This window comes from Equus quagga, chromosome 19 (assembly GCF_021613505.1).
Source record: "Equus quagga isolate Etosha38 chromosome 19, UCLA_HA_Equagga_1.0, whole genome shotgun sequence".
Lineage (NCBI taxonomy): Eukaryota > Metazoa > Chordata > Mammalia > Perissodactyla > Equidae > Equus > Equus quagga.
Window position 1 is genome coordinate 10029086 of NC_060285.1, and position 26446 is coordinate 10055531.

The 26446-nt window shown below is 60.2% G+C and overlaps 1 protein-coding gene across 5 annotated transcripts; it reads right to left on the reverse strand.

Moving 5' to 3' along the window:
* Positions 1-998: 998 nt before the first annotated feature.
* SYNGR1 (synaptogyrin 1) lies at positions 999-26427 on the reverse strand. Of its 5 annotated transcripts, XM_046645958.1 has the most exons (5): positions 26278-26427; positions 14817-14820; positions 10488-10725; positions 9027-9172; positions 999-4778 (listed from the first exon to the last, which is right to left on the reverse strand). In XM_046645958.1, exons 1-5 carry the CDS (start codon positions 26370-26372, stop codon positions 4557-4559), a joined length of 705 nt encoding a protein of 234 aa, XP_046501914.1. In that variant the 5' UTR covers positions 26373-26427; the 3' UTR covers positions 999-4556. The 5 variants fall into 5 exon arrangements, with proteins under 5 accessions (XP_046501914.1, XP_046501913.1, XP_046501910.1 ...); XM_046645957.1 differs by lacking the exons at positions 14817-14820; positions 26278-26427 and adding an exon at positions 25486-25575 and having other exon boundaries at positions 999-4712; XM_046645954.1 differs by lacking the exons at positions 14817-14820; positions 26278-26427 and adding an exon at positions 25486-25575.
* Between the last annotated feature and the right edge of the window lie 19 nt (positions 26428-26446).

The following is a 26446-nucleotide window of genomic DNA, read 5'->3' on the forward strand; positions in this document are numbered from 1 at the left end:
GCTTGGGACTTGTTCCCACCCCCACCGCTCCCCTCTTTACTCAGCCCATCATTCACGGGTCGGCTCCTTCCTCAAATATATCCTGACATCTTCCACTCTTCCCATCGCCATGGTGACCTTCCTGTGGGAACAATGGGCAGCAGGCCCTTGACTGCGGTCTGACCACCAGAGTGGTTTTTGTAAAGCACACACCCGGATGGTCACCGGCCCTTCAGTGGATCCCACATCACTTAGTATGAACCAAACCTCCTACGGAGGCCTCAAGGGCCCGCCCCGTGGGACCCTCCGGCCTGTCCCTCCTCAATCTCTCGTTCTAAGCGTCCACCGCTCCCAAGCTCTTCCCCAGCCAGGGCCTGTGCGTTCTAGTTCCTCTCTCCACAACGCTCACCTGCCCACCTCCCCGCCACCGAACCCCTGCTCATCCTAGGGAGCACAGGTGAAGTGTCACCTGCTCAGAGGGGCTGAACCCGAGCCCCAGTCTAACTGCATCTTCTGACATGCTCTCTGCACTTATCATAACTCACCTTTTTGCTTGCATGTTGGTTTAACGTCCATCTCCCCTGCTGGGAGACTGTCTGCGAGGGCAGGGGCCGCCTACCTCCTTCAGTGTTGAACTCCTAGAGCCCAGCACAGTGTCTGGCACTTTATAGGGTCTGGATAAATATTGTGCCAGCTCAGGGCCACTAACTTTAAAAACAGCGTCCTGCAAACGTGTGTGTAAGAGCATGAGAACGGTCTGGAAGGAATGAAGCCAAGCTCCTAATCTTGGTTGCCTCTGGGGGATGGGGAAGGGACCAGGATGGGGAATGGTGTTGGGGTGTGTGCGCGTGTACACCCAGGTGCATGCACGCACACATGCAAAGTTGGGGGGTGTTGGCCACCACTGTAATGATTTTACTTGCTACTGAACAATAATGAACAAATAAAGCATGTCCCAGATCAGGCAAGACCAAGCCACACTCTTAACAAAAAAACCACCATGACACGCCACAACCAGCTGGTGGGTTTTGATTTTTACTTTATTACCATGTCACCAGAAGACACCACCTTCACTTGGTTCATCACAAATGGACAGATGTCATAAAGGAGGGTGCCACAGGGCCACTGGATTCACTCTTGAGAGACTTAACTAGGTGGTGGGGAGTCCAGTGGGGGCCCAGGATGGGGACCGCCATTCACTGCACACACGCACACACACGGATATATTTGTGGAGCCTTATATTATACATCTTATATATAGAAAATATATATATTTATACTATACACAGGCAGTAACGCTGCGGAACGGGCCGGGCCACCCAGACCAGGGCTGTGGGCATGGGGAGGGGAGTGTCACATCAAGGGGCAGCGCTGGGAGATGGCTGGACCAGCCCACCCTCCCACAAATTCTTAGGAGGGGTACTCTCCCTTCATACTCCTTAGAGAATCAAAGGGGTCTCGGGCCAAGGGTCGGGGGCCCCCAAGGGGTCACAAGTGGGGGCTCTTGGTTACAGGGGGAAAGCCTGGGGCCCCCAGGAGTCTCTTAAGATCAAGAATCACCAAGGAAGGTGGGAGGGGGGAGCAGATGCCAGTCCCCTGGGAATTAGTCCCTCAATCGTCACATCCCTGGTGGACCAGCAGCTGCATCCAGATGGCCTGTGACTCCACAGGATGTGTGTCAACTCCGAGGCAGGAGACTGGAACCCCGAACCTCTAGCTCTGTACTTGACTTGGGACAGTCACTTCCTTCCTGGCCCAGACTCTACCATCTCTAAGGGTCCTTGTAGCTCTAAAGCCGTGTGGAACCTAGTTCTCCAGGGCCCTCTCTTGTGCTTGATGGGAGGAGGGAGCCTAAACTCTGCAAGGTCAGGCTGCAGGGGAGCCCTGCTCCAAGGGAAGGCTCGGAAGCAAGGGAGAGGCAGAGGGGGCAGCAGGGAGGGAAAAGGGGATACCGCTGGCCTGTGAGCACAGGCTCTAAGCTTGGGGCCCCAGGGGGCTGTCCTCAGCCAACAGAAGGAGCAGGGCTTCCCCACCAGCCTCCCAGGAGGGGAGTCAGGGGACCTGGATCTCACCTAAAGCCTGCCGTCCGGCATCTCTCGCCCTCTCTTTCTCACCACTATGGGCTGGCCCCTACCAGCGCCCACCCTGACGGTGGGATTGTGTCTGGGACAAGTGAGGGATTTGAAGTGAGATGACCCAGTGCCCCCCAATCCTGGCAGGGTTCTTGTAAACTATCTCAGTCTGGGGCGGCAGGGAGGGCCTGTAATACACACCCAGGGATTGGGTGAAGCTTAATGGCACCTTGCCCTCCAGCCCAGCATCACCAGGGATGGGTCAGTGCCCAGGGAGAACAGATGAGCTGCACCCTAGAGTCTCCTAGCACCCATCAGCAGGAGGTTTTGGGTGGGGAGTGGCAAGGGGAGGACTTCTCGCAGCCTCCTGCGTGGGCACGGAACGTCACCACTCTACCACAAACACGCCCACACCCTTGCCTGTTTTGCAAAACTCCGGGCGGGTGCAGGGTCCCCTGCTCAGCCTGGCAGAAACCATGACCGGATCCTGTCCCCACTTGGGCCACCCCGGGGGAGAGACTGTAGACAGACCCCTTCCCCACATGTGGGAAATTGAAGTCAGCAACAACCAGCTGTTGCTCCGCTGTCTGGGGTCCTTCCGTCACAGCTGCCCTCGGGAGGACTGGAACACTCAGTTCAGATCCACACTCCACTGCTCACTCACGCTCTCCCAGCCTCAGTTCCTCCTTCTGTTAAGTGGGGACAAATGACGCTACTTCTCTGCCTAGAAGTTCCTTCTCCTTCCCTTGTTACCAGGCCAGCTCCCGCCCATCCACAGGGCCCCTCCTCGGGGAGTCTCGGCCTGTCATGTGCTTATCCCGTGCTTCGCCCGCCTAATGGACCCTGGGTCTAGCTGTCGCTTTAATGCTTGTCTCTGATGGACTGTCAGCTCCTTGAGGGCAGGGACCTCTGCACAGAGGTGCCCCATAACTGCTGAATCAACGGGCAAGTGAGTGAACGTGGGGGCACGGGGTGCTGGTGGTGGGCACACCCAGCAGGTGCCGACCTACAACCCCCCTGCCCTGCTCCCCGAGGCACTGGCCAGTGGACCCTGGACCCCAAGCTTCCCCACACGTCTCTCCATCCTTAAGGCTGCCCTGTCTCCTACGGCTCAGTGAGGAGCCCACCTTGTGCAAGCCCTCCCTGTCCCACACCCTCCCTGTGCCTTTGGGGACACCTGCTACCCTCCCCCTCCAGCCTGTGGCCTCCCTGAGCCTACCACGCCCAGGGGCTCTCACTGCTCATCTTGGGAGCGGTTTGTCCCACTGTAGCAGCTCTCAGGCCAGCCTTGCTGGGCCCAGAGGAAGGCCCCTCCACGCCCTTGGTTGTTGCAGCCCCTGAGCCCTCGGCGGAGGGGAAGATGACACAGTGTCCCAGATCAGTTCTGTTTCCTGGGAGGTCACAAGGGCAGGGAATCAGGGCAGCTGCTAGGTGGCTGGGGCAAGAACCCTGGCAGAAAGCCCAGCTCTGCCATTCACTCACTGTGACCTTGGGCCAGTCGCTCCCCCTTCTGGGCCTCCTCGTCCACCCTGCCCTGGACAAGAACGTAGTGAGCCCCTCCTAGAGGCAGGGACAGTGGTCAGTCCTTTCGGAGGCCACAGACGGGGTGCTGGAGCTTCCTGGGGGACAGGCGCCGTGCCTGGGAAACACGTGAGCGAGGCGAGCCCTCTTGGCTGCGAACCCTGGGAGGAGGCCAGGGAGGGGCCGCCGGGATGTGGGGACAGGGGCCTGGAGGCAGGGCTGCCCCGCTGCGGGGACAGCCGAGGCAGAACAGGCCCCTGGCTTGCAGCAGAATCAGGGTGTCTCATGGGCTGAGGTCCTCAAGGCCTCTCAGTGATGGTAGCACTGAGCAGGAGAGCCCCAGGCTCAGGGGCAGGAAGGCAGGGACGGGGGGCAGCAAGTACTCTATAGTTAGTGGCCTGGGCGTGGCCCCACCTCCACCACTGGCTGCCTGACTGACCCTGGGCAAGTGACCTTGACCTCTCCAGGTCTGTTTCCTCGAACATAAAATGGAGACAGCCCCCACACTCCTGCAGGGCTGTTGTGTCACTCCTGGCATGACAGCCCCCAGTGTCCCACAGGGGTTCACACTCACCCTGCACCCAAACCTTCCCGGCATCACCCCGGTCCGTCTTTCCCACCATTCCCACTTCTGGTACCAACGGGGCCTCCTCCACTTCTGACTTCTCCCTTTCCAGGGGCCGTTTCTCTCCCACCACCCATGCCGAGCACAGGCCTGGCACACTGGAGGCGCTCAGTGAACGCTCCATGACACAATGAATGAATGCAAACACCCGCAGCCCCTGCTGGACACACTTGCACACACGTGTAGACCCCCAACCCTTACTGCCCCATCCCACCCCGAGCTGCTCTGGACCTCAGTGGAACCACCAGAGGCTGGTGAGGCGCTGGGCAGGGCAGCCTGGGAGGGACCAGGGGCTGGCGTGGAGGAGGGGCGGCTGGGGCTGGGGCAGGGGCAGGTGGGGGGCAGGCGGTCTCTGCGGCTCAGTAGCCCTGTGACTGGTAGCCCTGGGGCTCAGGGTCAAAGGCGCTGGCCGGCTGCTGGTAGGTGCCGCCCACGCCGGCAGGGTCTTGCCCGGCGCTGGGCTCCGCGTAGGGGGCGTAAGGCATGCTGGAGTCCTGGCTGGGATCCGTGTAGTCCTGGGAGAAGAGGGCCGAGTCGGCGCCAATCTGGTACCGCTTGAAGGCCAGCACAGCCTGGCCCGCCTGGGACGGGGGCCGCAGGACAAGGACAGGCGGGAGGGGATGGTTAGGGGAGAGACAGACAAGAGCACTGGGTTAGTGGTGGTTAGTTCACAGGACACAGGCAAGAGAGGGTTACACATCCTCCAAGCACCGAAGATGAAACCCAGTGGGACCGAGGGGAAGGCAGGCTGTCCTTGCAGCCAGCCCACAGGGGCCCAGAACCACATCATCCAGCCAGAAGGAAGATCAGAAGTCACCACCTCCTCCGCCCCCCAATCCCAGAGGGCAGTCTGGGCCACCAGAAATTCTAGAGTCTCCACTATAGAGTGTTAAAATGACCCACAACATCCTCTCAAACTGTGTTCTCCGGGGTGTTGTGTGGAATGGGGAAAAGAAGTTTCTCAGTGGGACAGAAAACTGGTGGCATCTCCTAAAGGCCATTCTAGGTGTGGCCATATGACTAAGTGCTGGCCAATGGGTTACCCCCAGTTCTTTGTCCCACCCTTTGACTTGATGCTTGGAATGTCGAGGTGATAGCTGGAGCTCTAGTTGCCATAATGGATCACAAGATCCATGAGCCAAATTGTAGGGATGGAAGAGGCCTGGGTCACTAAAGACTTCTGGAGCCACTATGCCAGGCTTGGCCTCTGTTTAAACCACTGTTATTTGCAATTTCTGTCATTTGCTGCTGAATCTAATTCTAACTCAAAACGCTTGGTCAAACAAGTTTGGGAAACTGAGTTAAACAGAGTCTTGACTATTTAATGTGTGCTGGGGTCCCCGAGGGAAAAATTATGGCAAGCAACATCTGCCAGTCCCATCTGACTGCTGCAGCCCTTTCTTCACAGGACCCAGTTGGCAGAGACTTGTTCACAGCACACATGCCTAGGTGGGGAATTCTTTTCAGTAAAAGCAGTTACACTGTTACTAAGGACAATGACACTGACCACACCAAGCCAGGGAATAAATTCAATCTGTCATTAGAAAAGCAGCCCACAGGTTTACACTGAGAGCATCCTCCAGAGGCCCTTCCAGCCCAGATAACCTGCCTGGGACAGACGGATGCTGGGAACCCAGACCTGAACACAGGGTCCCGCCCCTGCCCAGGCCAGGGTCCCCCACCTCCTTCCCTGTGGTCAGCCCCCCAACAAGGCACTAAGTCAACCAGGAACCCAAAAGGGCAACTGGGTAGAGTCAGGGAGCGAAGTGTGCCGGCATTTTATTCCAGAAAGTTGCAGAAGCCCAATGAATAGGCATTAACTTTTGATTTGTGTCACTGGAGAACTCTGAGGGGCAGCCCTTCCTGGGAAGTGGATGTTGAATGCAAAGTGCAGAGGCCTGGGAATGGCGACGAGGACAAGGGGAGCTGTGCTGGGGAAACCAGCTGTGGCCCTCCTGTACTTCCCACACTGTGGGTTTGAGGTCCTGGGGCTCAGGTGTGGGAACCTGGAGAGGCAGGGGGGTGAGAGCCCCCTGGGGTAGAGGCCAGGTCCTCAGCCCCCTGGAGCCATTGGCAGGCCCACAGGAGCACACAGGGAATGAATGAGTCCCCGCGAGGAACAGCTGCAGACCGGGTTCTCCCCGAGCTCCCTGGCTCCACCCTCCGGGCTGGTTTCCTGCGTGGAGGCAGAGGGCGGGCACAGATGACCTCTGCAGACCCTTCCAGGGAGAGGCCTCAGGCTAAGGGACCCAGCACTGTCTCTCTGGTGACTCCTGTGCTCCCACTGAGTCAGGGCCTCCCTTAGCCATCCAGTTCAAGGGGCCACAAGACAGGACGGGGCGTGGGCCCTGCTGGACTAGGGTGAGGAAGGGAAGCTGGGAGTTCTACTCAGAGCCCAGGGACCTGGGGGTCCACCTGGCTCTGCTTCTTCAGAGCAGGTATGCCGTCTGCAGCCTCTCCACTGTGCAGCAGGCAGTCTGCACTTGTATGCCTCTCGTGTCAAGAAGCTCACTCTCTGTGTGCTTTGCTCTGGGGGCTGTTTGTGCTCCATTACCTCCTCATCTCCCACAGAGAGTGGAGGGATGGGTTCCTGTCCAGACAGCTGAGGGCCAAGGAGGGAACCGGTGCAGAACTGGAGGCCAAATTCCTTTGCAAGAACAGGGACTCGCCACATAAGAATCACCCCCAAAGCAGAGATTATGGAGGTGCCCCCGACTCCTTGGAGAATGAGTGAATGAATGAATGAAAAAACAAAAGAGCCTCCATTTATTGAGCATCTCTGTGCCAAGCCCCGGGCCAGCCTTTGTTTCCTCCACACAACAGCCCTGAGAGGTTGGTCCATGATCACTCCTCAGTCCAGGGAAGTGACGCACGCTCAGAGAGGGGCAGGGGTTTGCCCAGGGTCACACCACACAAGAGAGTCCTCGGACGTCCCGGGCCAGGCCCCCCTTGGCAGCCAGCCTCCATGAGGACTGTGAACTCAGCCTTCACGCTGCAGCCGAGACAGGCTCTCAGACTGTCGGCAGCTCCGCACCTAGGCAGCCCACGTATGGAGCCACCCCCGACCTCTAACAGCCCGTGGCAGCCCATCTGGGGCAGATTTCGGTTTGTTCGTCTTCCCCTCCCCAGCCTGCGGGCTCCCGGGGCCAGGGACCCCGCCTGATTCATCAGTGGGCACAGGACAGCTGCTCAATAAATGTTTACTGAACGGATGGACGCACGAGGAATGCACAGAGGAGGTGAATGAGTCAGTGCGAGTCCTAACCGGACCCCCAGGCCGCCCCGGCCCCGGCCGGTCCTGGTAGCCGCTGCCCCCACCGCCCCCGGGCAGGCGCGGGGCTCCCTGCCCGGAAGGCGGAGGCCTAGGCCTAGGGCTGCGCTGCGGCGGGGAAGAGCGTGCTGTACTCCTCCTGGAAGGTAAGCTCCTTGAACCTCCGCGCGGCCAGGGCTGCAGTCAGGCTCTGCCGGGAGAGAGCGCGGGTGAGGCCGACCGGCCGGGCCGAGACCGCGGGGGCGCCAGCAGCAGGCTGGCTTCGGCGGCCGGCGGGCACCTGTCAGTCAGGCCTCAGGCCCGCCCCCGGAAGTCCTGCTGTCCAATCACACACTCCTCCTCTGGGAGCCCCGCCCCCTGGGGCACCTGCTCTGCCCGAGATGCCCCGGGGTCACTGGTTCCTCCTGCCCAGCCTTGAGGACGCGGAGAGCTGGAGTGACCACGGCTGGCCTGCTGGGGCCTGAACCACAGGTCTCCTCCTCCCAACCCTAGCTCCCAATATTGTATTGGGTGAGGTCCCAGGAGAAAACGGATATCCAGGGTCCCTCAAAAGAAGAAAGAAGTTGCCTCAGGCCAGGCCCAGGAGCCTGGGGGACAGGGACCTGCAGCACAGGTGCGCAGGAGGGGCTGGGTCTCCTCCCTGCGGAAGGCAGGCCGAGGACCGTGGAGGGGCGGGTGAGGAGAGGGCTGTAGGCAGGCCAGGGAACCTTGGGATGGGGGCAGGGAGCCCATGTGACCCCAGATATCTGCAGGATGGAGATGAGGGAAGAAGAACTAAATGGAGATGACCTGGAACCAGTGGGAAAGGGCGGCCTTGCTGTCATGCTGGTTGGCGCTCGAGACCACCACGTTCAGAGCCCGCAAAGCTGTGCCCTCTGGCCAGCTGGGCCCAGAGAGACATGTTTTGACTCACACAATATATTTTCTTAATTTGAATAAACAGCTCACCTAGGGATCAGATTTCACATAGAAATTCAGATTTCTAGCTTTTCTGGAAAAATAGGAAGACCTGTCCCCTGTCGGTTCCCATTTCAGCTTCAGAACAGCCGAGCAAAGTGTGTGCTTTCAGGACAGGCATGCACATGGCCCCGGGCCCACTCACACCTTCTCACGTCCTGCCTGCCCTTGGGCGGCTGAGTTTGTGACACCACCCCACCCCAATCCAATCTCCGATTTTACAGACGGGAGGACAGAGGCCTGGAAAATGACAGGCAGCCCCAAGATGGGACCCAGGTCTCCTGACTCCCTCCCAGCCTCAAGACCTCGAAGCCTTATCTTCCCGTCTGGGCCTCAGCTTTCTTGTTTGTAAAAGGGGAAAATAAATAGCAACCACTCAACTACTGGCGTTGTTGGGAGGGGGACCCTGACCCAGGAAGGGGGCTCTGCAGCTAAGCGAGGGTCTGCCATCACTACGTGACTGTCCTTGCCTGCAATGGCAACAGTCTCCTTCCCCAGGGAGCACCCCACCAGGAGCGAGCAAGGAGGGAGGCAGATGGGGTCTCTAGCCGTGCTGACAGGCCGCCACCCGGGCAGCAGGCTGGGCGGGTGCTGTACTCACCCACGTGAAGATGGAGAAGAAGGAGAAGGCGATGGCAGCCCGTGCCGCGTCCGTCCCTTCGTTCAGCGGGTTGTCCCTGGGCTTGGAGACCTGCCACTGGTTGGCCAGGTAGCAGAAGCCCACGAACCAGAGGAAGGCCCAGAAGGCTGGGGGTCCATCAGGACCAGGCCGAATGGGCCACGCATAGGGAGCAAGCGGGAAACCGAGGCACAGGGAGAGGTTCAGGAGCACGTCTCCCACACTCCCCCACCCTCAGCGGGAGAGGCGGGGCGGGGGGCAAGGGGGAGCACAGGGAAGGCGAGGCGAGAACAGAGAGGTGGGTCAGATGCAGAGCGGGAGAGAGACGAGGGAAAGGAGCCAGCCAGGCCGAGCAGAGAGCGAGGCCAGGAGCAGACCCGGGACAGCCGCGACAGTGAGAAGGGAGGGGAGCAGGGGAGACAGAGAGAAAAGAAAAACCAGTCAGCCTAGGCCGGCATTTCTCTAACCTCAGCCTAACACAGACTTCCCAGGAGGATCCCCGAGGGACCCTGGTCCAGCCCTGAGGCCTGCAGCTCTCTGGGAGGAGCACCGGCCCGACCACGGGGCAGGGCAGGATGAGAGGAGGCCAAGGCAAGGCTGGCAGCTCAGACCCAGATGGCTGTGAACCTCGTCCTCTAACGTTTGTGCAGCCTCACAAAGCTCCCGAGGTGGGTGAGTGGCCCTTCAGAGCCGAGGTCTGTGGGGTTAGGAGTGGAAGCCTTGTGGCAACAGGATCTTCTGCGGGTGCCCAGGGTCTACCCAAGGAGGACCAGAGCTGCTCACGATAAAGTGCGTGTGTGCCCAGGGGTGGTCTCCAGAGGCACTGCTGGGAACCCTGGGGCTCCCTGGAACACAGTTTGAGAACTACTAATCTCATTCCAGTTCCTTCAAGTCCAAGGATCCCCAGGCCTCAATGCTGGGCTCGTCCTGAGAGACCAGGCCTGGAAATGGAGGGAGGTCCCAGCCAGAGACCTGAGACCACGGCCTCACTGACCCCCAGCCAATCAGATTCTCAAATCTCATGGGGCCGGAGGTCAGGGTACCCGCCCAGGTCCGTTTCTGAAGGGCAAGGGCAGGAGGTCGCACTGGCTCCCCAGCTCCAGTCCTGCGCTCCCCAGGTCTGGCTGGCGCTTGCAGGGACTGGCTGTAGGCCTTCTGTCCCCACCTTGCTCAGTTCTCGTGGCCCCAGGGAGGTGGCACGGAAGAGGCCACTGAGAGATCAGACAACTCCTCCGAGGCCGCACTGCCCTCCCGGCTGGGAGCCATGGGCTCTTCTGGGTCTCGGGCCAGCCCTGGCCCCACCCCTCCCCGCGGCCAGCCATGGGCCCCACGTCTGCCCCTCACTCGCCTGCACCTCGTTTGCTCGCGGGTGTGTGTGAGGACAGAGGGGCTGCAACGCCCCTCGCAGGCTCTGCTGGGCCAGGGGTGCCCACAGGCACTCACCCGAGACGCCGATGTCAGACAGCACGGCTTTCTTGCGGTCCTTCACGCTGCTGATCTGCGGGAAGTACACGTCCAGGGCCAGGTAGAGCAGGCAGGTGAGGAAGGCGAGCACGCCCACGGCCACGCCGTAGCTGCAGGCGTTGGGGTTTCGGTTGTAGATGCAGAACTCCTTCCCCTCCGAGGGGCTGTTGAGGTAGCCCTCGTTCACGATGGAGCCGAACACCACGATGGAGAAGAGCTGTGGGTGGGAGCAAGTGCACGTGAGAGTCAGCCCCACCGGGTACCAGCCCTGGGGGAGGAGGAGGCTGCCAACACCCCCCGGCTTGCTGCCTGCCCCTCTGTGAGCCCTCTTCACTCCCCATTTCAGAGGGGAGGCCCAGAGAGGGTGAGCAACTTGCTTAGGGTCACACGGCACACGAGGGAACAATCACTTCCTTCCTCAGCTGTAGGCACTGAGGGCCCTTTCACCACACATTTGGCCCAACACCCCCAGCCAGGTCTTGAGAGGTCTTCCTGGGTCCTGATGCCAAGGTTCCCCTAGGACCAGATGCAGCCTCCCAGAACAAGCGGTCTCATGCCCTCTTGGGAGGTGAACCTGCTAAAACCCACCTCCCAGCTGACTCCTCCGGACGCTGGCAGAGGCCAGCCCCGTCTGGTGCTCCCATCCCCTCTGCGGAGCCATAGGCTGCTGGGGTCTCAAGCCCTGTCTCGGTCCCACCCTTCCCTCTTGCCCAGGCCCTGGCAGGTGGCAGGAGTGAGGAATGAAAGCGGAACACCGGTGCAGTCCCGCCAACCACAGGGCAAGCTGCACGACCGCGTGCGTTACGCGCGGCACCTCATTTAACCTCACAACCCTCCGCCACACGTCTGTTTCAGTTAGGGAGGCTGCCAGCTGGGACGGCCCCGTGACCCTCTCCTGGTATCCACGCCCTCATGCATCTCCTTCCCCGACTGTGGGCTGGGCCCAGTGATTTGCTTCTAAGACAGAATATGGCAAAAAGCGATGGGACATCGCTTCTGTGAGGAGGTCACGGAGACTCCAGCCTCCGTCTTGCTCGCCCTCCTCCCTCCTCTCATTAGCTCGCTCTGATGGAGGCGGCTGCCGCGCTGCCAGCTGCCCTGTGGAGAGGCCCGGGGGGCAGGAACTGAGGGCAGCCAACAGCAGGCAGGGAGCTGAGCCCCTTGGTCCACAGAACCAAGTCCTGCTGGCACCATGTCAGTGAGCTTGACCTCAGCCCTCAGACGAGACCGCTGCCCTGGCTGACACCGCAATTGTGGCTTGAGGGACCTTGAGGCAGAAGCAGTCAGCCAAGCAGATTCCCGTCCTGCAGAAACTGTGCGATCACAAGTGTTCATTGTTTCAAGCTACAATGTTTTTGGGGCAGTTTGTTACACAGCAATAGCTAACTAACACCATCACTATCAGCATTTACAGATGAGGTGCTCAAAGTGCAGGCATTGGCTGCAGTGCCCAGGGTCACACAACTGGGAAGTGGCAGAGCTGGCTTCAAGCTCAGGGGACCCGCCTCGGAAGGTCTCCCTTTTTGCTCCTGCCTCTCACCCCGCTGAATCTGTGTGAGGCTGAGGAGGCCGGGACCCAACGGACACCCACACGAGAAGCAGAGCCCCAGGTGTGGCCAGCAGTGAGCCTGAGGCGAGGCCAGAGGGGGTTGTTATTGTCCATTCTCCACTTCTCTGTGTTTTCCAATTTTCTAGAAGAGAAACTATAATTTCCATATGAGCCAGACACATTTCCATGTTCAGCTGCTGCCCAGGATGGGCAGTGACTCCAGGGTCGGTGTGGGAAAAAATATGAGGAATGTTTTGACTTTTTTCATCTTATCTTTTTATGACATCTACATTTGACATAGGTTTTATAATGTACTGGATATATTACACTAGTAGTTATAATATACGTGAAACAAATAAGTATATTTAATGGGAGGATTGACTCAAAAATGTTTGTGCATGATCAAAAGTCTGGAGACCACTGATTCACAACGCTGTGTGTTACGAGGGATTATGACCCAAACGCCCATCAACGGATGAAACGTTGTGAAACGAGAGAGAGGTGGTGGCTGCCCAGCACTGCGAATGCACTAAATGCCACTGACCTGTACACTTTACAATGGTTTATTGTGTGTTATGTGAATTCTTCTGCAATTAGAGAAAAAAAAAAAAGGATTGTCGGGCCGTGTCCTTGCTCAGCCACGGGCACAGAGTGGGCCGCGGCACCCGTGAGCCACACAGTTGCCCGTCCTGATTAGGGAACATACACAGAGCCACATCCTCAGACCCGCGCAGCATCCAGGCTCACAGCCCCGCCTGTCTCAGGTTCTGCATCGTCACAAGCACCCCTCCCCCCCAAAGCAGGGGGCAAGTCATCCCATCTCCGATTAACCGATTAACCGACGAGGAGAAGGAGGCTCAGAAAGGGGAGGTGGCCCTGTTGTCAGCAGCATGGGCTGAACTCGAACCTAGTCTTCTGAGTCTCAGCCCTGTGCTCTTTTCCACCCAATCAAGCTGACTCTCAGCTTCAGGAGGCGGGCCCTGAAGACGGGCTGCTGTTTCCAGAGACCCAGGGGATCAGACCAGGGAGAAAGGGCTGGAGGGCAGCAAAGTATCAGGAGGTGTTACCGGAGTGTCTGTGCCCAGGGACACAAGGGGGAGTGACAGGAAGTCCTGACTTCAAAGCAATTGTCAAAGGGACCCCTGGGCAACTGACAAGGTCTAGACACGCAAGGTGGATGCTGGATACCGGGTGACGAAGGCAGGCTCTGACAGCCAGCTGCCTGGGCTGTGCACTGCACACCTCCAGGGACCACCATTCACACAGCCCTTTGGACCCATACACCAAGACAAGTCCAAGGTTCCTCCCAGAAAACTGCCAGGTCGGCAATCTGAGGCCCTGTCCTGGATGTCACTAGACATCACCAATCCAGCAGAATGCAAAAGCCCCTTGATTAGAGAGAGATTTCAGACACTGAGGAGTCACACAGGGCAGCCAGATTCAAATCCCAGGCCTGCTGCTCATGCTGTGTGGCCTCAGGCAAGTGACTTAACCTCTCTGAGCCTCAGACTGGTCCTCTGTAGAAATGACCCTTCCCTCCAGGGATGATGGGGGAAGTACACGAAGTGCCTGGAGCAGAGCAGAGCAGGGGCTTACTGAGGGTGAGCTCCCTTCTCCTGAGGCCCAGGACAGCAGGGAGAGCACCAGGACACATAACCCTCCCTGCGGGCTGGAGGAGACACTGCTGCTGCCAGAGGCAGGAACAAGGGTGGGTGCCCTTCCAAACGACGGCAGGTGGAGGTGAGAGCGGGAGCAGGCAGGAGGAAGTCTGGGCTTTGGGGACAGCAGAGGAGGAAGCATTAAGACGGGCCCTCTTGGGGGAGAAAAGCAGGGAGTCCTCGGAGAGGCAAGGAGGAAAGTGCTGGAGACGAAGTGTCCCCAAGAGAGTGAGGAGCAAGATCAAAACACCCTCAGAGGGATGGGCGGGGCCCATGGGAAGAGCAAAGGACATTCGGGGTCAGGCATTCGTCACAGGACAGAGGCTTGCACCTGGCACCCTGTGCGAGGGGGTCAGGGGCAGCTGTGTCCACCTGTGGAGGGAGCTGCCCGGAGGGGCAGGAGTGACGGGGGCAGGAGCAGGGTCAGACTGCCTGGGCCTGCTGAATCCTAGCTTGGCCACTTGTCTAGTGGGGTGGCCGTGAGCAAGTGACTTGCCCTCTTTGGGCCTCAGTTCCCTCATCTGTGGAGCGGGACGATGATGCACCTGGTGGTCTCACTGTCGTCTCGTGAGGAATGGATGGGGTCACGTGTGCAGGGGCAGCACAGGGCAGGGAGCAAGCACCCAGAGATGCCAGCCCGGTGCGGGACAAGTGGAGCAGACAATACGGCAATGATGGGCGGCGGCAAAGGCGGGGGGCAGGTGGCGGTGGTGAGCAAAGGGGGCCCTGGGCAGGGGCTCCGAGCTGAGACTGGAAGGAGCCGGCCTGCAAAGGCTAGGGGGAAGCATGTTTCAGGCAGAAGAACAGAAAGGGCAAAGGCCGAAGGTGGAGGAGGAGGTGGGTAGAGCAGTGACTAGGGAGCTGGGGCTGGAGAGGACATGGGACAGGAGGGGGGTACATGGGGGACACAGCAGGGACATGGGGTTGAAACGCAGTGAGAAGTCACGGGGTGGGTGACAAGATGTGGCTCTTGTGGATCATGGTCCCCACTGTGCAGCATGAAGGCCGCCCCGCTGCCCCCCCCCCCCACCCCCCCGGCCTTTTGGACACAACCTGCACATCTCGGGCAGGTAGTCAAGGCCCCGCGTGCGCGGGCCCCACCCACCTGGGGCCTCCTCTCCCTTCGCACCACCAGCTGCGTCCCCACCTCCTCCCTGGAGGCCTGTTCCATCACACCAGGATCCTGAGCTGTACCTGACTTTCTGTTCACATCGGGTGGAGGTGGGGCGAGCTGCTAAGGGCCCCTCTGCTGGCAGGTGCCATCCAGGAGCTGACCACTGTGCACCCCCAGGGCCCCGTGTCCCGGGCCTGGGAGGCCTCATCTCCGAGGCCAGAGAACCGGGGCTTACCATCAGTTGTTCATTCACTCAACAGTGTTTCCTGGGCCCCTGGTATGTGCCAGGCTCTGTGCTGGAGGCTGCAAGGTCCCCACTCTCACTGAGGGAAACAAACAGTAAACTGACAAATACGTACGCAAGTCCTGAGAAGTGTCTTGAGGAAGCATAAAGCAGAGAGACAGGAGACAGGCTAGGTCACTGGGGGCCTCTGATGAAGTGACCTTTGAGCAGAGGCCCGAGTGCTGTGAGGCAGAGCCATGCAGGTTTGTGGGAGGGTCAATCCAGGGGGAAGTAAACACAAGTGCAAAGGCCCTGGGATGCGAATAAGCTGGGTGTGTTGAGGAGGTGGGTGTGGCAGAGCAGAGCAGAGTGAGGTGAGCTCACCAAGGCAGGAAGGGGGGCTGGCCCCAGGGCCTTGAGGGGCGAGGTGCGTTCAGGAGCCACTTCAGGCTTAGGAAGAGCAGATGGCTGACTTGATCTGACTTAGGTTTGAAAAGAATCACCTGGCTGCCCTGTAGGGCAGGGGTGAAGCAGAGAGACCAGCTGGGGGCCATGTCGCCCCAGGTGAGGGCCGAGGGGGCTGGGCTGGGCGGCAGCAGCGATGGGGAGCCGGGCAGGTGCTGGACATACTCTGGAGGTGAAGCCACAGAATATGCTGACAGGTCTGCGGGAGTTAGAGCAAGAGCCGGGGCAGGGGTGGGAGACAATGGAACAGGGCACCCGTGCCAGGTCCCCGGCAGGCCACAGGGCCAGGCCAGGCCAGGCAGCACCCCCAGACCAGGCCCGAGAGTCTACAGATGGAGAAACTGAGGCTCGGGGAAGGGAAGAAGCGTTGCCAAGGACACACAACCAGTCCCTGGCGGTCTGCTAAACTCCCCCAGGACCCTCCGAGGCCCAGGTCAACGTCTCCGGTTAGCTGCCGAGGGGCTGGGAGCTCCAAGAGCAGGGCAGGGCCTCAGGCTTCTGTCCCTCAGCCGCCCACCGTCCGAGGAGGACGGGGACCCACTCAGGACCTGCTGTCACTGAACTGCATGCTCTACACTCCGTGAGGGCCCCATCCTCGTCCTCATTGGACAGCTGCATCCGGGGACTGGCCGGTCAGCAGCTGGTCTGGGATGGACCCAGACTCCACGCCGAGTCTCTGAGTCCAAAGCCAGTGCCTGAGTCAGGCAGCCTCGGGGTGACTTGCGACGGCCGGGTCTGCAGGGCCAGCAGAGCAGACACCGCAGCCAGAGAGCCAGAACCTAAGCGGGCTGACGGTCGATGGCGGCTCAGCAGCAGGGGCGCAGGGTCTGTGCGGGACGGAGGACGGGCTGCCCAGGAGAACCAGCGCCGGGAGCAGGAGAGGATGGGGCGGCCCAGGGGGAAGGACTAGAGAGGTGCTGGGCCCTGGCAGGCCCAGGACAAACCACCTCTTTCCCTTGAGCCCAAGAAAATGCTAAAAAAAGGAGAAGGGCCTAGGTAACCGGGCAGCGGCTCTGCGTGTTCTCACCATCTTTATAATCCAATCCTGGGTCTTTTAAAAACAGATTCCAGATGGCACTTGGAAGAGAGCTACAGGAAACTCCGAAAAACAAATCGGAAGGAATCTTAGAGTCTTGGAATTTTAGGATCTTGAGCTACTGGACTCAGAGCCGCACAGAAACAGAGACCCCAGAACTCCCAGACCCCACCCTGGCCTTGCCTCTTGCCCTCCCCACCCAACACAGCCGTCCCAGAGGGCTGGGCTGGCACAGCCACAGGCTGTTTGATGTGTCTACACCTGCTGTTCCCTCCTCCCAAGGCCCTGCCGGGCGGCGGGCACAGTCCAGCCCGTAGGCCGGCTCTCATGCCCCCCGTTTGGGCCGCTGGTCTCACCTCCAGCCTCTCCCAGCCCCCAGTGACCTCCAGCGCCCCCATGCATCTGAGCTCTGGCTCCCCACCAATGCTCAGACCCCACAATGGGCTCGGCCTCGAACCCCTCCAATCTGGGCCCAGTACTCCATCCTTCCCTGAATAACTCAAATTACCCCATGTCCCCACGCTGGTCCAGGCCACCACCGCCTCCTGCCAGGTGATGACAGCAGCGTCCCAGTCCCTGCATGTCCACTCCTGCCGCCTGCACTGCAGCTGGCGTGGTCTCTTTAAACCTAAGCCAGATCATGTCCCCCCCTGCACCCCGACAGCGAAGTCCCCCTCCCGCAACCCCCAGGGCTCCTGCCTTCCTCTCAGACACACTTCCTACCACACTCATTCCTGCCTCAGGGCCTTGGCTGTTCCCAAGATTTTCCCATATCTTCCTGGCTGGCTCCCACTGGTTCCTTCTCAACATCCAAATCTCAGTGAAAGACACCTCCTCAGAGCAGTCCTCCAGACCTGATTCCCAGATCTACAATATTTCTCCCATACCACAATTTGTCTTCTTGATAACATCATTGTATAACGTTTTCCCTATTTATCGGTTCCCTTGTTGGGTGTACGTCTCACCCCCAGACCCAGAGAGAGGGTTAGGAAAGGCGTCGAGAGGAGTAAACAGCAAGCCTGACAGATGAGCAAAGACACAGGCAGCATAGGAGTCAGGAAAAAGGACATTCCCTCCTCGGCATCCCTGGCTCGCACCCCTCCCTCACTTGCACCCCTCTGACCACGGGGAGTTCACTCCCTAACAAGGGGGCTGCTGAGTCTTCTCCCTCACCACCAGCTGAACCGGCCTTCCTGCCGCTGTCCCACCAAAGTCCTCCATCCTGCCTCCTGGGCCCCAGGGAAGGGCTGAGAAGAAAGGAGCAGCTTTTGAGGGATGAGTCAGGCTGCCAAGGGCCCACCTTGGGAGCGGGCCCTGCTACCCCCAGGGTCATGTGAGGAGGCCGGCCGGAGCCAACGCAAGAGCGTGTGACGGGCACCAGGCAGCCCCGGCTTCCTGACGGGCCTCATGTGAGGCTGCAGGGCCGAGGCGGGCGGTGGCCCCCAGTCCGTCCTCTCCTCCCCCGTCCGGCTGCACGTTCTGCAGCCTTGGAAGTGACCTGCCGGGGATTAGGAGGTAATCGTCCCGCAAGCTGCCCCCACATTCTCGGCAGTGGGCAGGGGAGGGGGCTCTGCCGGGCTAGGGCCTGGGACCTCTGTCCCCAAGGTGCTAAGACTCGGCCGGTGACCTGAAGGAGGCCCTTTTCCTCCCCACACTGTCCCCATCCTTGCCCTCCTGGGGCTGCCTGACCACGAGGGGGCCGGGAGCCTCATTAGAAAAGGGGAAACAGACCCAGAGCTGGGCCGGGGCTCACGCTTGGTGGCAGTCTCCGGACGCCCACCCCCTAACCTTCTACACCCCAGGTCCTTCCTCACCCAGGTCCTGCCACCTCTGCCCTGAGGAGGGGGGAGGAGGGGGGGTGAGCAATGCCAGCCCTGGAACCAGCCCTGCCTGGGCCCTTCCAGCAGGACCTCATTTACACCGCCAACAGCCCTCTGAGGGAGGCATTGCTGTCCCCATTTTACCGATGGGGAAACTGAGGCTCTGTGAGGTCCCTCACTGGGAAGAAGGTAGCTTTAAGCACCCAGTTCTGTGGCTCTTCCCCACCTCCCTGCCGCCTCTGCCCTCCAGCCCCACATGCCTGTCCCTGATACCTGTTTCTCTCCCTCTGGAAATTCCAGGCCTCAGGGAGAGAATCTCGGTCCAGGCCCTGGTGCACCTCCTAGAGAAGAAAGACACGAAGGGGACTGTGTCCTTGCGAGTCCTTACAGCCCTTCACACAGAGCGCAAGGGAAGCGGGGAGGAGAGAGCCAGCTTGGGGGGAATCCTGGAAGGCTTCAAGGGGGAGGTGATGTTTGAGTTGGGCCTTAAGGGCTGGGTGAGAGACCTGAATGGGGAGGGTGGGTGGAAGGAGGGCAGAGCAGTGCAGTTCTCCACCTCGTTCACCCACACGAGGAGCCCTCACAGGATGCCAGGCACTGTCTGGCACTGGGGATACGACAGTGATGTCACAGATGCGGCCCTTCCCCGGGAGCTTACAGCCCACGAGGGCGGCAGCTCGGCCTTTCCCATGCTGTTCCTTCTGCCTGGAACTCCTTCTCCTGCCTCCGCTGGCTGGCCCCTCCCTCTCCTCTTGACTGTCACCTCCCTGTCCCTAACCTGAGGGAGTGTCCCTCACTCTGGGTCTCGCGCTCACCTCCATATTTCAACTAGTTTCTCCACCACATTTCCCTCCTACGCTGTGAGCCCTCACCAAAGAGCAGACACCAGCACGCGCTCAACGAGGACAGGAAACAGATGATGACAGGGTGACCCCAACCGCAGGACGGCTCCCTGCGGCTGAGAGAGCCACTGATAACCATCGGCCACGGGACTCGGCCGATGTGAAGGTCACGCGTGATGGAGAGGTGGGGGAAGAAGCCTGAGCGGGGAGCACGTGAAAGGAAACCACAGTCATATCCGAGGGTCCAGAGCGATGGGTGAGGGGATGGAATAACGCTCCTTTGTAAGCTGCGGGAGAAAGCCAGAGGGGAGAGGGCGACCTCAAGGATGGAGGAGAGGGAGGGAGAGAGACAGGGACCATCACCGGAGGCCTTGAGTAGGTGAGAGCGTGGGGTCCAGTGGCCGCAGTGAGGCTGGCCTGGGCCACCAGACAGGAGAGCGCCTGGGGAGGGGCCGAGGGGGACGGAAGCAGAGCTCTGCCAGGTGAGTGCAACGACAGGGGCTGGAGCTGGGAGCAGCCAAGTGAGACCACTGTGGAGCCCAGGCTGCAAAGGGGGCCTGGAGGACTGGGGTGAAGGCTGGCACACAGCAGGACAGCCGATGGCTCAGAAGATCCAGGCCCAAGGACCACTGGAATGGGGGCAGGCGAGGGGCAGAGCTGGAAAGACAGGGGGGCGGGGAGAGGCAGCGATCTGAGTCCACACAGGTGCTGGAAAGACCAGCCGGGCCTGGGGTACACCCAGTGGTGAGAGGGGCCGAGGCACGTGAGGACACGGCTGTAGGAGAAGGGGAGGCCAAGGCAGTGAGAGGCCAGGCTGTGAGAAGGATCACGGAAGCGGGCATGCAGTGACCAGGAACGAAGCAGGAAGCCGCTGGAGAGCCGGCCAGGTGGGCATCTCGAGGCTCAAAGCTGGGGGAGAATGGTCTGGAAGCAGCCTCAGGAGCTGGAGGCCCCTGCCCCACCTCCAGGCCTAGCAGAGGGAGGGATGAAGGAGAGAAGAGTCCCCACTGAGGGTGTCCCCAGGGTGCCGGGGAAGCAGGGTCCTGCGGGGAAGGCCAGGTTACAGTGCAATTTACAGTTAGGATGTGCAGAGACAGAAGGCCGTGTCGTCTCGCCCCCCTGGACCATGAGTTATTCGAGGAGCCTGGGCGTGTCAGTTCCTGGATGATCACTTCCTAAACAACGGCCACCCCTGCCTGTAGTCCTCTGCATCCCACACCTTCCTCCCCAGCAGAGGGGAGCGGAGCAAAATTCCAGCCCAGGAAGGGAAGGTTCCTCCAGAAACACAAGGGCCTGAGCCGCCCTGCCGGGCTCCAGCCAACACTGCTCTGCTCGCATACACGGGCCTGGGACCCAGGCCCCCTGCTGCAGACCCCTCAAAAAGCACTGAGCTGGGCAGTGGCTCTTGATCACTTCTCTAAAGACCGACGAGTCCAAAAGTTCCCAACCTACAATCCACTAGCAGCACGAGTGGGGCTCTTTGACGGCGGAAACGTTGGGAACCTCTACCCCAATCTGACTATGCTTTTCCCATTTGACAGATGGGGAAACTGAGGCCCAGAAAGGGTGGCATCTTGCTCAAGTCAGGGTCAGAGCCAGAGTCAGTGCAGAAGGAGGTCCCACGCACTTCCTAGCGCCCTGCCCTGCCTCTCCTCCCACCAGACAGCTGGTTCTTCCGGTCGGGGTGCCAAGTGTGGCTCCCTCGCCAGCTCTGCCATCTGCCTCTCCCTTTCCACCCTCCTCCTCCTGGTTCTTCCTCCTCTCCGCCCTTCCTCCCCAGCCTTTGTTCTTTCTCCCCAGGCTCAGGCCTGTCTAACAAGCGAGCCACGTGGGACTCCCGGGGTGGCGGGGGACTCTCCTAAGCAGGAAGCGGGGGCCACATCCTCGACATCAGCGCAGGCTGTAACCCCAGCAACTCCAGTTAGCGTGTCTGGGCCTCAGCCTCTCACCTAAAGTGGGGGCAACAAAACCCACTTGACGGGGACGTCACACGCCCAGGAGGAGCGGATCATACAGCAGGCCCTTTAATTATCCATTTCCACAAACCTTCATGTCCGCCCCAAACCCAGGCGCCCAACCCGCTGCGACAGATGAGGCGACAGAGGCTTAGAGGGGCCTGGGATTTTCCAAGGTCTCGTGCTGGTGGTCCTGCTCTTGACCCAAACCCCAGGCTCTCCCAGGCTCCCCCCGTACATGAGCAAATGCCCAAGACACCGGAAACCTATCAGCCAACAACTCCTGAAGACGTCCTTGTGGCAGAACCCAGCCTGGACCTAAGAGAGATGGACCAGCCAAGGGTCAGCCACGGGCGGGCGCAGAGGTGAGCAAGGTTCCAGGACTGTCAGCAATAAATGCCAAAGGAGCACTGGACCTGGCTCCTAAATAAAGGACAGGGCTGAGCCTGGCGCTGGGAGGGGACAGGCTGGATGAGACCACACATTTCCTGCCAGGACACCGGCCCCCAGGGTCCTCTCCAAGCCACGCTTCCACATGGCAGCCACAGGGAGCTTCCGAAACACACCTCTTCTCTGTTTACAACCCTCTGTGGCTCCCCATGGCCCTCGGATGAAGTCCAGCTCGTGTATCTGTTGTCCGAGCCCTTCCGGGGCTGCCCACTCCTGCCTAGCCTCTTGACTGGTTACTCCGACTCACACATCTGGGGCCCTCAAGAACTCACCCATCACTCATCATGAGAACTCACTCATCATTTCTAAAACTCACTCATACCTCGTGCCTCCAGACATTTGCATGTGCTGTTCCTTCCACCAGGAACGCCCCTCCCCACTTCTTTATCAGAATCACCTCAGCAGTCACCTCCCCCTGGAAGCCCTCCACTGCACCCACACACACACAGAGGTAGCTACATACTCCCCACTGGGTTTCCTTCTTGTAGCACCCCAAGCCTCCCCAGTGGTGCCTGTTGACTCAACTTCGTTCTCACTGGACTGAGAGCATCTCCGGGGGCACACGGGCTGGCATTGAGCAGGGACTTGCTATCTGTGGAGTGAATGAACGAATGCCAGAGCTGGCCAGAGGCTCCATCTGCACGCTGGATCCCTTCCACCCGGGCCGCAGCGGGCTCCAGCAGGTCCATCCGAGGGAGGGCCAGGGCGTGGCCATCTGGTTGGGAGAGGGGCAAGGGCTGCCTCTGGAAGCTGCTGTGTTTGCAAAGCAAGCTCAGCTTTTCTGCTCAGTGTTCACCTGGGACGACTGAGGGAGGCTCACAACAAGGAGGCTGTGAATCCACCTCATCCAGCCACCCCTCGGTGCCACTGCCACCCAGGCAGGGAAGCCTCAGGGTGCACTGAATGTGGACCCTGCAGACTGGGCCCAAACTGCGGCTCTGACGGCCTGAGCCTTGAGCCAGTAGACAAGTCCCCTCCAGCCTGTGCCCTACTTCTGCCATCTGGGGGGACGACCCCCACTCTACTCACAGAATCCTGGGTGCTACAGCCAACGCCCTTAGGAGATCAATGCCGAAAACGGCGAAACTTCAAACACTGTATCCTTCTATTTTGCCAAAATAGAGCATTAAATAAAAGCCTGCTCATCTACCAGTACCAATACTCTTTTCCCACAGGCCCTTTCAACCCTCTAAAGCGAGAGCAGAAATTCCAACTAGAAGGTGGTCCTTCTCAGGAAACAGTTAGCGCCCTCCTGGCACTCCACTCCCCCACCTGGCTCCAGGACAGAGCAAGGAGCAGCGGCGACGGGTACCCTGGACCTAGCCCAGCCTCCTCACTCAGATGGGGGGACCGAGGCACAGGGGGTGGGCACAGCTCGGGGAGCTGGGAGTGGCAGTGCATCTCCTGGCGCCCAGCCGGCACAGCCCCATCTCCCCGGTAACCCAAGTCAAAGGCAGCAGCTCCGAGCTTGCCCTGGACACTGTCCCAACTCAGCCATGCCCTCCTGGCCCAGGGCAGGAAGGGTCCAAGTTGGGATCGGCCAGAGGGCTCACCACTTCCCTCCCCACCTTAAACAACACCACCACTTCCCTCCCCACCTTAACCAACACAGCCAGCTCCCTCCCCGCCTTAACCAACACAGCTAATTTCCCAGTTCCTGCTGTGAGCAATCACCCTGCCAGGTGTGTGGGGTGGGGGTGGGGGAAGCAGCTGGCAGAGTGAAGCTGAGAAAGCCCAGTTGAGATAGTGCGGTCCTAGGAGCTGCCTCCGCCCAGCCAGGCCTGGGGGCTCAGGGGACTCAGCTTCCAGGATGGCTTCAGGTTTGGTGAGGCCCTGAAGCTTAAACAGTTTCGGGGTCCTTTTTTGGAAAAATAACAGGAAAAGATCTTTTACAAATTCTACAAACTCACGAGCCCATGTGCACAGAGCTGGGCCCCTGCAGGGCTGTGGGAGCAGTGGTTCTGGGTGGCACAGGAGGAGTCCTGGAGAGAGCGACCAACCGGCTCTGCTTGTCCAGGACAGGGCAGCTCCCAGGACGTGGGACCGGGACTTTCAGTGCTAAAACCTGGAAAGTTCCGGCAAACCAGGAGGAACTGGTCACCCTGGCCCTGGAGCTCAGGTTCCATCAGCTCCAGGGGGAAGCTTGACGCCCGCCAGACCCCGCGGCATTTGGAACAAGCGCGAGGGCAAAGGGCAGGTGGCCAGCCGCATCCCCGGCACCCTCCCCGCGTGTTAAAATGTCTCAGAGCACCACGCGTTTCTGAAAAGACTGGAAGGAGGAGCAGCCCTCCCTACGTGTGTGCGGGGATCACACATGGGTATTTTTTCCAAAATTTTTTTTATTGTGGTAAATACACACAACCTAAAATTTACCATCTTAACCATTTCTAAGCGTACAGTCGGTGGTATTAAGTACATTTAATATTGTTGTGCGACCATCACAAGTGATTTTTATATTTTCCAAAAATCGGGAGGTATTACTTTTATGACCAGAAAAAACTATATATTTTTAAAGGCGTCAGTCAGACTGTGTCAGAGTAGTGAGCAGGGCTAGGAGGCGGTGGGGACATTTGGGGGCGTTTGGGCACTGGATGGCCCAGATGACCCTTATCCTTTCCAATCCTGAAACCCCAGGATCCCACACTCTTCCTGCCCCAGGGTGAGCACTGAGCCTGGGACACAGGAAGATGCGGGTTCAAATCCTCTGTCTGCCCCTTTTTGCTCAGAAACCTTGGGCCTCTCTGAGCCTCAGTTTACTCAAGTGTGATACAGGCTGTTGGGGACTAGCTGGGTGATCATGAGAACACCCCTGCACACAGTGGGCACTCAATCGGAGTTCCCTTTCCTTCCTCCTGCCTGGAACGTCCTCCCCACATCCCGAGGTGCACATATGTAAACCTTCCTCATCCTTCCAGGCCCAATTCGACATCACCTTCTCCAGGAAGCCTCTCTGATTGCCACGGCAAGGAGACCCTCTCCTGGCTCTCAGGGCTCTGCCTGGGGTCCTTGGCTCACTCCTCAGTGGGACTGTGGGTGCCGTGAGCATTAAGGGCTGCATCTGAGTCATGCTGGCCTTCCCTCGGGGCCTCGATAACTCAATCAAGCTTCGCTAAATGAAGCGATCACAGGCAGGAGTGACCCCCTCACAGAGCCCTCCCAGGCCAGTGGCCAGCAGAGGAGAGTGGTGCACACAGCTGGCCCACCTGATCAGGCAGGTGCCCTCCAGAGCTCTACCTTTGCCAAGGGCCTGTCAGGGTCTCGGAGAGCTGAAGACTGACACAGATGCATGAAGTCAGCCCCCCCAAGCCCTCATGGAGGTGCCCAGGGTGCGAGGCTCTGTCCAGTCACTGAGGCGCAAACAGTAACAGGACGGGACTTCCCCACCCTCAAAGAGTCTCCATCTGGTGGGCGCCTGAGAAAAAAGGCGTTTAAACATGACCACCCTTCTTGTGGCACCAGGAGGGGTTCTAACATTTGTAAGCAAAGGAAAAGTAGCTCCCTTATCTCTATGGGAGGCTGGAGATAAACACCAAGCTGTCCCACCCATCAGACCCTCACATGGCCCTGAGACCCAGGAAATGAGGGAGTCTGAGCACAGCTGGCCTTAGGCATAGCCCCCTGGGGCCCACAGGAATGGGCTGTAGAGCAAGACCCTTCAGTGAGGGTGTCCGGGGATGGGCAGCCAACCCTGGGGAGCTGGAGGCACCCCTCCCAGACTGAGGCGGGCCTCCCTTCCCTGCGGTGCTGCCCAGGCCACGCGAACCCCTCCCCCTGTGCTCACTGTCTCTGTCCCATCCTCCTCTCCCCACCCCGGGTCTGAACCCCACTCAGCCCTCTGCAGTGGGTGATTCCCCTGCCCACTGACCAGCGGTTGGACCGGGCATCCTTCCCCCGGGTCTCTCCCCACAGGCATCCAGGTGTGTGTTGAGGGAGGCTGTCAGAGAGCCATGAAACATCAGAGTCCAAGGAGGCCTCAAGGAGGCTCCTCCCACCTCTCTACAAATCAGGAAACTGAGGCACGAGAGAGGAGGTGACGTTCCCCACCCCGGAATTTAACTCCTCGTTTCCCGTGAACATTTCTTGGGTAGTTTCCAGCCCAAGGTCACGCTGCCAAGGAGAGGCCGTTCCCGGGTGGAAGCCAGGTATCCGGCGCCCGACGCACTGCTCCACACCAGGCGGGCTAAGCCATAAAAACCTGGTTCCCAGCCCTCTCCCGCTTGAACGTCCAGGGCAGGCGCGGCGTGCACCCCCGCGAGATGGCCCACGCCCTGATCCAAACCCCCCAAAAAGGCCACCTGAAACCCAGGCTCCGTCCCCACCGTCGCCGGTCCGCCCGGGCGGCCGCGCAGAACCCGAGCCGCGCGCTGCACGGCCGCAGCCTGGAGGTCACGACCACGGGGGGCGAAGGAGCGCACGAATGGGGGGCGCCGGGAAGCTAGGGCTCCGGGAGCAGCACCGCCGCCCCCGCGAGCGCCAGGACCCCCGCCCCGGGGCCCGGGAAGGAGGCAGGGCCGGGCGCCGGTCCCCCGGCAGGACGGCTACCCTGGCGGCCGCGCCCCGGCCCGGGGTCCGAGGGGGTCGGTGTCCGCCCCGGCGCGCCGGCCCTGCCCGCGCCCCCCGCCCGGCCGGGCCGCCCCGCCCCGCCGTCCTTAGCCACGACGCGCCGGGTGGTGTGGTGTGGGGCTGCCGGAGCAGGGTGTGGGGGTCGAAGGCGCCCCCGGCTTTGCCCGCTCCGTACGCACCCCCTTCCATCGTGGCTGCGCCCGCGCGGTGCCCCCCGCTCGGCGCACGCCGGCCCTGCGCGTGCGCGGCGCCCCGCCCCCTCC

Excerpts from the sequence above, each read along its gene's own strand:
- SYNGR1 (XM_046645958.1), bottom strand. The coding sequence starts at position 26,372 with ATGGAAGGGGGTGCGTACGGAGCGGGCAAAGCCGGGGGCGCCTTCGAC. Across the intron at positions 9,173-10,487 it reads GTCTGACATCGGCGTCTCGG|CCTTCTGGGCCTTCCTCTGG; the intron begins GTGAGTGCCTGT and ends ATGGACCCCCAG. Across the intron at positions 4,779-9,026 it reads TCTTCTCCATCTTCACGTGG|GCGGGCCAGGCTGTGCTGGC; the intron begins GTGAGTACAGCA and ends CCCCCGTCCCAG.